The 12714-nt window shown below is 43.4% G+C and overlaps 1 protein-coding gene across 7 annotated transcripts in view; it reads right to left on the bottom strand.

Moving 5' to 3' along the window:
- Positions 1-46: 46 nt before the first annotated feature.
- Positions 47-12714, bottom strand: part of LOC121021595 (protein DDI1 homolog 2) — a 39911-nt gene continuing 27243 nt past the window's right edge. For 2 of the 7 annotated variants that reach the window (XM_040462088.1, XM_040462078.1), the window contains 3 exons: positions 9458-9561; positions 7111-7300; positions 47-1992 (listed from right to left, as the gene is read on the bottom strand). In XM_040462088.1, the coding sequence (XP_040318022.1) occupies positions 110-1992; positions 7111-7300; positions 9458-9561 (2177 nt within the window). In that variant the 3' untranslated portion in view covers positions 47-109. Of the gene's footprint in view, positions 1993-3992; positions 5154-6668; positions 6768-7110; positions 7301-9457; positions 9562-12714 lie in introns of those variants that run through there. The other 5 variants (XM_040462106.1, XM_040462138.1, XM_040462128.1 and 2 more) reach the window with 5 other exon arrangements.

Genomic DNA, 12714 nt, shown 5'->3' with positions numbered 1-12714 from the left:
GAGAGAGAGAGAGAGAGAGAGAGAGAGAGAGAGTTGTGTGTCTATAGCTTTTTTTTTTTTTTTCTTTTTTTTAAGGGAATGGAGGATGGTTTAGCCCACTTTTCCTTGGTTATGTAGGAACTACAATGTTCTTTGCGAGCAAGACAAGAAGTGCAAGGTCTGCATTTCCACCAACTCGATGCAAAGCCCCAAGAGCTTCCTGCAAAGTGAAGCCGGCACGGAGAATCCGGTCAATGTCTGCAGCAGGAAAAATCAGTGGTGGAAGAATGGAGGGACTTGGTGATGGGTGGCTGGTGGGCGGTTCAAAGTCAACAAGTGGCCCTGCAGCTTCAGGACAGACATCCTGTCGTGTCTCAGGCCTGTCTGTCACCGGATTCTGTGCGCCCTGGTCCAGATCTTCAACCAACGTGAAACTGGACCAGGACTTCGTTTGCTCAGAAGTGGGACTGACACCATCCTCCTCACCTGCTGAAAGTTTGGGTGAGATTTCTACACCTAAGGTGCAGTGTACTTGATCAGACGTTTTTGCTGAGGCTAGAGCGTCAGAACTGCTCTTGTTCTCGGATTCCCTAGACTCGGGGACACTTTCCTTATCAGTTACTAGGCCATCACCTGGATCCCTGACATTAATATTTTCTACATCTTCTACTCCAGCACCATTTGAAGTGTCTGTTAACTTTTCTGCCCTCACCGATACAGTTATGGTCTGATGAAAGGAGACTTGTGAACGCTCTTCGTTCTGGGTAACTAGAACATGCTCACTTTGGGTCCATCTTTCAGAAAGGTCCTTCACACCTGTTTGGCCCTCAGTTACCATTTCCGATTGACAGATAACTTCTTCAGATGTATTTTCTGAAGCTGGTTTACTACTAATGACCAAAAGTTCATGGAGTTCCTTCAAGGCTGCTGTTAGAGATGAGCAGGATTCCTCTGCTGACTCCACAGAAGGCTGACAACTGCCACAGAGACTTAAAGACAGGGAGCAATCCCCATCTTCTTTATTTGTTCCAGACATTTCAACGTTATCGTCTGGGAGTTGTAAATCCTGAGTGCAAATTGAATTACTCAAAATTTCGGATGAAGGATTACATTTTGAGGTTTCTACTTCCATCAGGGGATTATCTAAGGTGAGATCGGGTGCACCGATGTTCTTGACATTGGCATTCTGACCATCCGCTGAGTTAGGCACAGCCACTAGGGACTCTTCAACTGTATCCACTTCCATGAGTGTTTCTGAATGGGGGCAGCCAAAGCATCCTGAAGGTAGAATATTTTCCTCTGTACCTGGAAGGTCCACATTCTGCTGTAGCCTGTCTTCTTTCATTGTAGCTTCTAAATCAACACTTCTTTGTGGATTCTGTTGCCTTTCTCCAAGAAGTTCAAAGTCCCCTGTGTTACAGAGATGTCCCTGTTCTTGGTCATGTAGAGCATTCTGTTGTACAACCTCATGCTGTTCATTCCCTGGTTCTTTGTGCTGCTGAAGGCCATTCCCTTGACTCGGGTTCTGACTTTCTGGATGCCAACCCTTTTCACCTAGAAACCCCGGTGGTTCTTGCACACTAGTAGTCGTGACAGATAAACTAGCTTGCTGTCTTGTGTGGAGAGGAGATCTGAGGCCCTGGGTGCTTCTTTCAGCAGATTTCGCCATATTCTCTGCAACAATGGCTTCTTCGGATGAATTCTGCAGAGGCATGGCTGGAGCGCTGTCTGTTGAAGAAGCACAATCAGAAAGATCCTGTGGAGGAAGATGTTCTTTCTTTTCAGAGGTTATCTGGAATTCAGCGGAAGCCTTCAAAGCCTTTAGAGCTTTAGGTTCAATGCTGTCAGGGTCACTGGGCTCGACAGGGCAGCCTGAAGCAGAGACAGAGTGAGCAAGACTCATAGGATTACCAATCTCAGGACTCTGTCCTGAAGGATGGGCTGGATGGTTAAATCCATCTGAAGTTGGTAAGGATGACATTCCCAGTGAGGTAGTTTCTTTACCACTTTTCTCTACATGGAACAAAAGGGAAAGGAAAAGAGATTAATTAGCAGGTTACAAAGGCCAATCACTTCTCAGATGATACAAATCTCAACAGGACAGAACAAAATCAGGTCCTTAAACTTGGGTTTGTCTTAAACTGATACTTATACGAGAACCATTCTCACTGGGGTAGACAATTCAACATCACAGCATCAGAATAAGAGATAGGCACGTTCTTAACAAAACATGTACACTGTAATTCAGTATTTTTCTTTAAGTACCATTAATAAACATCCACATAATGGCTGCGTTAGTGCTCAAGACTGAAGGACATTCATGTATCTTTATTCTCCGTGGGTCCGACCCTCTTAGAAGAGTTTCTCCCAGTGTGTTCTATCACTTGCCCTGAAATCCTGTTTGCTAAGCATGCACACTCTGGGGCACCATCGCTGGGAGTAAACCCATGGGTCTGCACTTTCAAAAAGCTCCTCAGGTGGTTCTGAAGCATGTTACAGATTTTGAGGATCTCTGCACTAGAGTGATTCTCACATCAATGCACTTTTAGCATTTCAAACGACAAGACTAAAACCAGTTATATCTGGAACAGAGTGGGAATTATAAAGAGAAAGGAGAATATGCTTGGGATTCTCTAGGAGACAGAGAAACAAATATTCTATTTAATTCATTTCTATCCAAACTCCCATAATCCAAATCATGAGATAGCTGTCTGAGCAAGGACTCAAAGCACAAAAATAAAGGTAAAGAGCAAACACATTAGATCCAATCATCACCTTGCCAAATACGGCAACCTTAGAAAGGTTTATCAGTTACTTTATCACAAAAACATAGTACAACTAAGTGAGGACACCGAAGTCTTTTAGGGCAGGGAAAGGGGGTAGGGTCCTGGCAGCAAAGGTGGATGGTTCATAATAGTTTTCTGACAGGCAATGACCATTTAGACTCAATACAACTGACTGGGCACTCAAGGGTGGCAGGCTCAAACACCACCTCACGAAGCCATTAAACGTCAATTCCAACTCTCCTTTTGCCACCGATACGAACACTGACCTCTATTCAGTGACTAGAGTGACTAGAAGATTGTTAATTAAATGCCAACGGGTGGCAGCAAAGACTACTTCACGATACAATCTCTCAGGGCAGATGCTTCTCTGACTCAAATGCTTCGTGTTGACTGCCATCCATTGTGGGGGGCTTAATCTTAAGTCAGGAAGCAATCCAGATTCAAATGGCTCTAAATCATTCTAATCCAACACCGGTTAACAGCACGATGAGATAAAGCACTGACTCTGTTGGGAAGTTACTGACTTCTGGTGAAACAATATAGTTTAGAGGTCAACAGGAAAACAGCATTTGCTTCAGTGTAAATTATATCCATTAGTGTCTAGAAACACAGTTATTAGTTTTATTTATCAATCTCTAAGGCCGACTCTGAAAGAGGTTCAGTTGTGAGTTAATGAGAACAGAAAAGGTGCATCACAGTGAAATATCCAAGTTAAGTAGCACGGGGCATGTGATGATGGCCTTCGGGCACTGGCACGCCAGTTACAATCACTGTGTCAGGTCAAGGAGAACGTGGCCCCAGTGTGTGTTTTGTGCTAAGAAAGCAGCACACAGTCCTCCCAGGGCTGAGGCTTCACTGGCCTAGGTGCTGACCGTAGGGGACAGGCTCAGTACTACAGGAGAGGAGAAGAGGATGAGAACAAGGGACATTAAGAATAATTAAACTGTGCCTACTTTTACCCCATCTTTCTAAGGAAAAAGAAAAAAACGAAGAAATTAAGTGCCAGGTATCTAATCACAACCAGCCTGCAACCCCGTATGAAGCCCGAGGCTGGGAGTTGCCTTTTTTCCTCTTGACAAATCAGCCAGTAAACTCAGGCTGCCGTCTCCCAAATTTACACTCCAGGGAGACGGGAACAGAGTGTCTCCCGGGGAGACTCTGCGAGGCTAGGGAGAGAAGAGTCAAGTCTTAACTCCCGTTTGAACCTGTGCCCCCAGACAAGTTTACCTGGCCGAAGCCTCGATTTCGTCTTCAGCGGAATGAAAATTTCTTTCGGGTAGAAGTGCCCTTCTACCACTCTAGGCAGTTGTGTGCAGGGATATGAGAAAGGAACTTCCAGTTTTCCAGAAGAAACAGGCTCATGAGACCCCTAACGGTGTAGTTACCTTCAACAACAACATGCTGTGGGGCTGATATTCTTGATTTGCTCTATTCACAATGGCCAGATGGAGCTGGCTTTTACTGGGATCTCCCTCCCCTCCTTGGACTGTTCCACAACAGTTGATGAAACTATAAATAGGAAACTATACTTCGATGTGTACGCGTGCCAACATACGGATGTATATACAGGCTGGTTGTAACCAGATCAGACGAGGTGACCTGGATGGCAGAAGCTAAGTTCCAAAACTGCGGCGGACACAGAGACTTTCAGAGCACAGACGATGACCGGATGGAAGGCTGAACGTGGCGTCTATAAATACCTGGTCTGGGGCCCACTCCAGCTGCAGCACACACACACTACATGCATCATGGCTTCTGACGCTCTGTTTGAATTAGGAAACAGACAAGCAAACTTGGGTTAACAACGCAAACCACACAGCATGCAGGGTTATTGTCTCCATTCCTCTGCCGTCTTTATAATCAGGAGCTGGTAGAGTCACAGTTGGGGAATGCTCCTGTAGTCTGGTTGGTTTAATTCTCTCACAATACACAGAACAACGTGTCAACTTCAACAGATCTTCAATAGAACTTGGAAAGGAATTCATCTCACACACCCACACACATGGAACTCATGGGCAGACGTGTGAGACAGGTGGAAACAGCAGACCCATGGATGGGATTACAAGCTACGGCAATCTTCAAGGTGAGCGAACACTTGTGACAGTCACTTTCCCAATTTCTTTCTCAGTTGACATTTATTTTTGGGAGAAAAACAAATGAAACTGGATCGTCCTGGCTTAACTTCTCTTCTAGTCAGTGTTTAGAAAATGTATCAGATATAGCTCCTATCCTGACTTATTTTTCTGCTGATAGAAAAGATAAAAGATACTATGGTATAAGGTATCCAACAAAGGAACAGTTTTTGGCAAAAATACTTTTACCTACTAGGTCCAGAGTTTTGATTTTGAAGATACTGGGAAGTCAGCGTTCCAAACAAGACAGACCTGATGTCGAATTCATTCACTATTTAAATATTGGAAAAATTAGCACAAGCCATGTATCGTCACTAAAAAAAATATCATCCTCTGGGCAAAAAACCCACTTCCTTTTAATCCTTTTCTGAAAACTATTTTTATTTTTTTACCTTATTTTTTTATGTTTTTAAAGTAACCTCTACGCCCAACGAAGGGCTAGACTCTCGACCCCGAGATTAGGAGCTGCATGCTCTGCGAACTAAGCCACCCAGGAGCCCCTCCTTGTAATCGTTTGAATTGCCACATTCTGTTCACTATGCCTGAAAACACCTGTGGTTTCTATTTTCATCTCCTTAACTTTTTATTACAAGAAGGTAATTACCCGAAGAGGGTAACTGTTAGTAGGTTAGAAAGCATTGCTATCATCAGCCAGTGCTTCTCAAATAAAAACACCACACTGTAGGGGGAAAATAGACATTTCACAAGATGGTAATACATCCTCATTTTATTAATACCCAGAATAACGACTCAACTGACAAGTTACTAAAAACAGGTAAAACCTTCTAAGTGGGTATGTCAAACTCAGTCAAGCTTGCCTTGCAGGGAAGCTTAAAACTATTAATTCCATGGCTGTTCAGAATATTCCCCTTCCTACAACCAAGGCTGTATTTTGTACGTAAAACTCAAAGGTGCCAAAAGGTGTCAAGGAGCAGACTATGAACACAGCCAGCTTGGAAAAGTCCATCCGCTACCCACGCCCATTTTAATTTTAAGAGGCTCAGGGCGGGGCGCCTGGGTGGCGCAGTCGGTTAAGCGTCCGACTTCAGCCAGGTCACGATCTCGCGGTCCGGGAGTTCGAGCCCCGCGTCAGTCTCTGGGCTGATGGCTCAGAGCCTGGAGCCTGCTTCCGATTCTGTGTGTCTCTCTCTCTCTGCCCCTCCCCCATTCATGCTCTGTCTCTCTCTGTCCCAAAAATAAATAAACGTTGAAAAAAAAAATGACATCTTTAAAAAAAAAAAAAAAAAAGAGGCTCAGGGCTACACCTTGGGTGCTCTCCATAAAAACGCTGGCACAATCTGGCTGCCTTTTTCTTTTTTTTAATAAGCTCCTATCTTTTATGTCTTTAGGAGAAAGCTATTCCCTGAACTTGTAGCTCTAATACATTTTACTGTATCAGAAAACACAACATGTGGTATTAGTCACTGATGAATATAGCTCAAGACTTGAAAATAACCCCAACTTAAAAGTTAATTCTCTTCAGTTTCTAGAAAATGCATCCCACAGTCACGGTTTTAGAACAGATGGGGAAAATGATCACATGGAGGTAGGATTTCATCGAGAACGTGTCCTTCCATCTTACCCAAGAAAACTTGGCTGGGTCTTTAGACTTAAACCAAGACGACTGAGACTCACAAAGAAGTGAATGAGGAATCCCCATGTCAGGGGTTTGCAGACGGTTCTAATTTGGCCCAAGAACACACTATGCAATCTCATTAATAGCATAAACCCTGTATTCTGATTAGTGTTCAATTATGCTCCTTATTGTTGGTTCCTCTGTCTCTGGTAGCAGCGCTTTCAGTAGATATAAATTAAAAAGGTTAGGACTGCTTAGTCAGGACGACAATGCTATCCTTCAAAGGAAGCGGGCCTAAGAAAAGGAAAATAAATGTTCAGGGAAACTGCAGAACTAAAAGGAAATGTCTGCTTACTGCAAGAATTTGTGTTAGGAAAAAGGAAACAAGATTTTTTAGGAAGCCTACCAAAATGTGCTTAAGCAAATAACTGCCCAAGGTACCTAGCACACAGCAATGGATCTGCTGAAACACCGAGTTTTTCTTTACCGTATTGAGAGAGGACAAGGAACACATCCGTGACAGCACGATGACATGGATTAAGAACTGAAAAGGTCCCCAAACCCTCTCAAGCTCCAACCTCCCCGGCTCACTGACAACAATGAGCAAGTTATCCCAGAGCATGGCCACTGCAAATACCTGCATCCTCTACGGATTTCTGAAGAGCTTCTGCTAATTCTTGGTCTGCAATCTCTTCTGGCCGCACATCCTCTCGCCCCGCCCCATACGCCAATCGGGCACACTCTGGTAACTCTCCCTCGGGCAGAAAGGTGGTCTGTGAGCCTGTCGTGCCGATCACGAGCACATTTTTCTTGAGGTCGATGGAACACTTAGAAGGAAGAAACCAAAGACGGATGATAGCGGATAAAACACCATGCAGAAAAGTTATCCTGAATTTAAATATTTAAGTTTTATTTAAGTATTTTTTTAATGTTCGTTTATTTTTTAGAGAGAAAGAGAGTGAGCGAGTGAGCAGCAGAGGGGCAGAGAGAGACAGAGAGAGACAGACAGAATCCGAAACAGGCTCCAGGTTCTGAGCTGTCGGCACAGAGCCTGATGCAAGACTCAAACTCACAAACCAGGAGATCATGACCTGAGCTGAAGTCGGGTCAGAAGCTCAAAAGACTGAGCCACACAGGTACCCCTAATATTTAAGTATTTTTTAAAACATTTAAAGTTTATAGCAGAATAAAAAAAAAAAGCTTATAGGAGAATCATCTTTATATGATGTAGTTTTATACATATTTGTCCAACCCAACCTCTGTTCATTTCTGAATTTAAATGTAATACACATCCACTGGACAAAATTGGGAAAAATGCCAAGCATAATCAGCAGCCCCACTTTTTAGAAATACAGAGATGATTTTTTCTTAAAAAAATGAGACATACCATTTATACACTCACATTACTATTTACATTGTGCTTACTGCACAAAGTACCAATCATCTCAAAAGTGGTATATGGGCAAGGCAATCTTTATTTTTTTTCTTCTTATTTTTTTTAATACAGAGAGACGGAGACACCAACTCGGAAAAAAGCTCCAGGCTCTGAGCTGTCAGCACAGAACACACGAACTGTGAGATCACGACCTGAGCTGAAGTTGGATGCTTAACCAATGGAGCCACGCAGGCACCGCAAGGCAATCTTTATTTCGTACTTATAACTACCCTCCTTTTCTGTGTATTTTTCTAATTATTTAACATAGGACAGTACACACGTACATGTTTTCTATCTGTAAAACTGAAGACTACTGGTCGATATCATGACTAAAAAATGGGGAGAGAGTGACAAGTTAATAAATTAGGTTTTATTAATACATGCATTCACTCACCCCTTCTACTTAAAATTCTGCACCTTGATTAGAATATTAATGCAATATATGTTTTATAGGATTTCGGTATTAGAACGAGTATTAATGACATAGGGGTACCTGGGTGGCTCAGTCCGTTAAACGTCCGATTCTTGATTTCAGTTCAGGTCATGATCTCATGGTTCATGAGATGAAGCCCTGAGTTCTGCTCTGCACTGACAGTGTGGCGCCTACTTAGGATTCTTTCTCCCTCTCTGCCCTTTCCCGCTCCTGCTCTCTTTCTCTCTCTCTCAAAATAAATAAACATTAAAAAAAAAAAAAAACCAGTATTAGTGACATAAAAATATTGTCTAGATACGGGGGCGCCTGGGTGGCTCAGTCGGTTGGGCGCCCGACTTCGGCTCAGGTCATGATCTCATGGTCCGTGTGTTCAAGGCCCGCGTCGGGCTCTGTGCTGACAGCTCAGAGCCTGGAGCCTGCTTCAGAATCTGTGTTTCCTTCTCTCTCTGTCCCTCCCCCACTCATGCTCTGTCTCTATCAAAAAATGAATAAATGTTAAAAAAAAATTTTTTTTTTTAAATATTGCCTAGATACAAAACCTTGCTGGGAAAATTTTATCACCCAGTGGACACTAATTGCTTCTTCAATCAGAAGAGTTTATCTTTAAACAAATTACTAGATTTCAGAGTGGAAATACAAATATTGTAAATGAACATAGTTACAACTCATTCTCCCCATACTAAACAAACATTTCCACTGCCCGCATCTTATCTACACCTTCTTCTTTAAGCACTGACAAGCTGTGAAGGATTTACTAAACTTATACTAGCAGTAAAATCATCATGTGTTTTCTAGATCCCGCTACAAACCCATCAAAACTTACCTGAGTTCTAATCAGAAACTAAAAGTAACACAAGAGAACCAAGTTGCCCATTATACTCTCAAACAGATGGCGGGATTTAACAGATTCAGAGAGATTTCACAAGAAGAGATTCTATTTCTACTGATAAATCGTTTCAAACCATGTATGATGACATCCTTAATTAGGGACCTTTCCAAGTCTCAAAAGCCATGTTTTCTCAGTTTTCTAGTATATATAACCAAGAGAAATGATGCAATCATACCCATGTAACATACAAAATGTCAGTGCAGAAAGATAGTGAAGCACTTAATTACCTGATGCCGTTTCAGCATGTCCAGTCCCAGAAGCATGTCCATAGGCTGTTCCTCAAGGATAGAGAAAGAGCACGCCAGGAAATCTCCTTCAATTTGAACCTGAGCTAAAGCATATTAAGAGAAGGGATTGCGGATTTTTGCTTCAAAAGCCTCATGCAATCTTTGGAAAGATTACATTCTGTGCCTTGCTTCTTGCAATCAGTCAAAGCCAAGGCAAAGCATGAAACAAGTGAGTTAAGTATGAAAATCCAGTGAACCCGGGGCGCCTGGGTGGCGCAGTCGGTTAAGCGTCCAACTTCAGCCAGGTCACGATCTCGCGGTCCGGGAGTTCGAGCCCCGCGTCAGGCTCTGGGCTGATGGCTCAGAGCCTGGAGCCTGTTTACGATTCTGTGTCTCCCTCTCTCTCTGCCCCTCCCCCGTTCATGCTCTGTCTCTCTCTGTCCCAAAAATAAATAAGCGTTGAAAAAAAAATTTTTTTTTTAAATAAATAAACAAAAAAAAGAAAATCCAGTGAACCCAATGACCAGTTTAAAAGTCCATGAAGGGGGCACCTGGGTGGCTCAGTCGGTTGAGTGTCCGGCGTCAGCTCAGGTCACAATATCCTAGTTCATGGGTTCGAGCCCCGCATCGGGCTCTGTGCTGACAGCTTAGAACCTGGAGCCTGTTTCACATTCTGTGTCTCCCTCTCGCTCTCTCTGCCTCTCCCCCACTTGTGCTCTGTCTCTGTCTCTCAAAAATAAGTGAATAAATGTAAGAAAAATAAAAAATAAATACAGCAGAATAAAACAAACACCTATGCATTTATTTCCCCGGTTAGGAAACACAAAACTCAGAGGTTCCTTATGTTCTACTGCTCATAGCTTCGTGTCTTCTCCAACCCTCCCGACTATCCTGGCTTTTGTATCAATCATTCTTAGCTTTTTAAATGATTCTTACGAGTCTTGTATGATTTTCTTTTTAATTTTTCTTTAACATTTATTCATTTTTGAGAGTGAGAGAGACAGAGCATCAGTGGGGGAAGGGCAGAGAGAGAGGGAGACACAGAATCCGAAGCAGGCTTCAGGCTCTGAGCTGTCAGCACAGAGCCCAACATGGGGCTTGAACTCATGGACTGCGAGATTGTGACCTGAGCTGAAGTTGGACCTTAACCAACTGTGTCACCCAGGTGCCCCGAGTCTTGTATGATTTTTAAAAAAATCTTCTTAATGTTTATTTTTGAGAGAGAGACAGAGCATCAGTGGGGGAAGGGCAGAGAGAGAGGGAGACACAGAATCCGAAGCAGGCTTCAGGCTCAGAGCTGTGAGCACAGTGCCCGACACGGGGCTCGAACTCATGGACTGTGAGATCATGACCTCAGCTGAAATCGGACGCTTAACCAGCTGAATCACCCAGGCGCCCCGAGTCTTGTACGATTTAAAAAAAAATTTTTTTTAATGTTTATTTTTGAGAGAGAGACAGAGCATGAGCGGGGGAAGGGCAGAGAGAGCCGGAGACACAGAATCCAAAGCAGGCTCCAGGCTCCGAGCTGTCAGCACAGAGCCCTATGTGGGGCTTGAACTCATGAACTACGAGATCATGACCTGAGCCAAAGTAAGACACTTAACGACAGAGCCACAGGTGTCCCCAGTCTTGTATGATTTCTAAGTGACATACTATTTAGTTTTGTGTTTTTGAATTACCACTCACTAATCTTTTACTCAAGTATTTTGAGGGGTGCCTGGGTAACTTAGTCGGTTAAGCATCCGACATCGGCTCAGGTCATGATCTCGTGGTTCCTGAGTTCGAGCCCCACATCAAGCTCTGTGCTGACAGCTCAGAACCAGGAGCCTGCTTCAGATTCTGGGTCTCCCTCTCTCTCTCTGCCCCTTCCCCCCCACCTCAAAAATAAACATTAAAAAAAGTTAATTAAAAAAATAAAAAATAGAAGTATTTTGAGATCGATCCCTGCACATGTAACTGTTTCTTTCATTTTTAATTATCCTTTAGGGCACCTGGGTGGATAAGCTGGTTAAGCGTCTGACTCTGGACTTTGGCTCAGGTTATCATCTCGCCGTTCATGAGTTTGAGCCCCCCATCGGGGTTCTGTGGTAACTGGGGTGGGCCTGCTTGGGATTCTCTGTCTTTCTCTCTCAAAAACAAACTTAGGGGTGCCTGGGTGGCTCAGTCGGTTAACCATCTGACTCTTGGTTTCTACTCAGGTCATGATCTCACAGTTCATGGATTTGAGCCCCGAATCAGGCTCCACTCTCTCCCTCTCCCCCTCCCCTGCTTATGCTCTCTCTCTCAAAATAGATAAATAACTTAAAAAAAAAAAATCCCTAGTGTACTGTAATGTCTAATATACCACAATTGATTTATTCTACTGCTCTGGGACTTTCTGGGTCACTTCCAATTTCTGTGGTCATAAGCAATGCTGCCCTGAGTATTCTCCTGGTGTGTATTCAGTTTCTCTAATGGTATATATACCACAGAAAACAGAATTACAGGGTTCTAGGGAATATTAGGTTCAACTTTGCTGGGGGATGTTGAATTATTTTCCAAAATGTTTCTAGCAGTGTATCAGAGTTCCTACTGCTCCACATTCTCACCAACAGTTAGTATTATTAGATTGAAAATCTTACTAAATTTCCCTGACTAATAATGAGTAACTTTTCATGTATTTCTTAACCATTTGGGTTTCCTATTCAATAGTGCCTGTTCTATTGCTTCTGTAATTTTTTAACATTTATTCATTTTTTTGAGAGACAGACACAGGGTGAGTAGGGGAGGGACAGAGAGAGGAGACACAGAATCTGAAGCAGGCTCCAGGCTCTGAGCTGTTAGCACAGAGCCCAATGTGGGGCTTGAACTCATGGAGCATGAGATCATGACCTGAGCTGCAGTCGGACGCTTAACTGACTGAGCTATCCGGTGCCCCCCATTGCTGTAATTTTTAAAAAATGTCTATTTATTTTTGAGAGAGAGAGAGAGAGAGAGAGAGAGAGCGCGCGCACAAGCAAGGGAGGGGCAGAGAGAGAGAGAGAGGAGGAGGGAGAGACACATAATCTGAAGCAGGCTCCAGGATCTGAGCTGTCAGCCCAGTGCCCGAGGCGGGGCTCAAATCCACAAACTTTGAGATCATGACTCAAGCTGAAGTTGGACCCTCAACCAACTGAGCCACCTAGGTGCCCCTGTAATTTTTTTTTTATAATTTTTTTAATGTTTATTTTTGAGAGAGAGAGAGAGAGAGAGAGAGAGAGAGAGAGAGAGAGAGAGAG

This window comes from Herpailurus yagouaroundi, unplaced genomic scaffold (genome assembly GCF_014898765.1).
Source record: "Herpailurus yagouaroundi ecotype Mexico unplaced genomic scaffold, PumYag 77, whole genome shotgun sequence".
NCBI classification, from domain to species: Eukaryota; Metazoa; Chordata; class Mammalia; order Carnivora; family Felidae; genus Herpailurus; species Herpailurus yagouaroundi.
The sequence above is the reverse complement of the archived record's forward strand: the minus strand, read 5'-3'. Positions and strand labels throughout refer to the sequence as shown.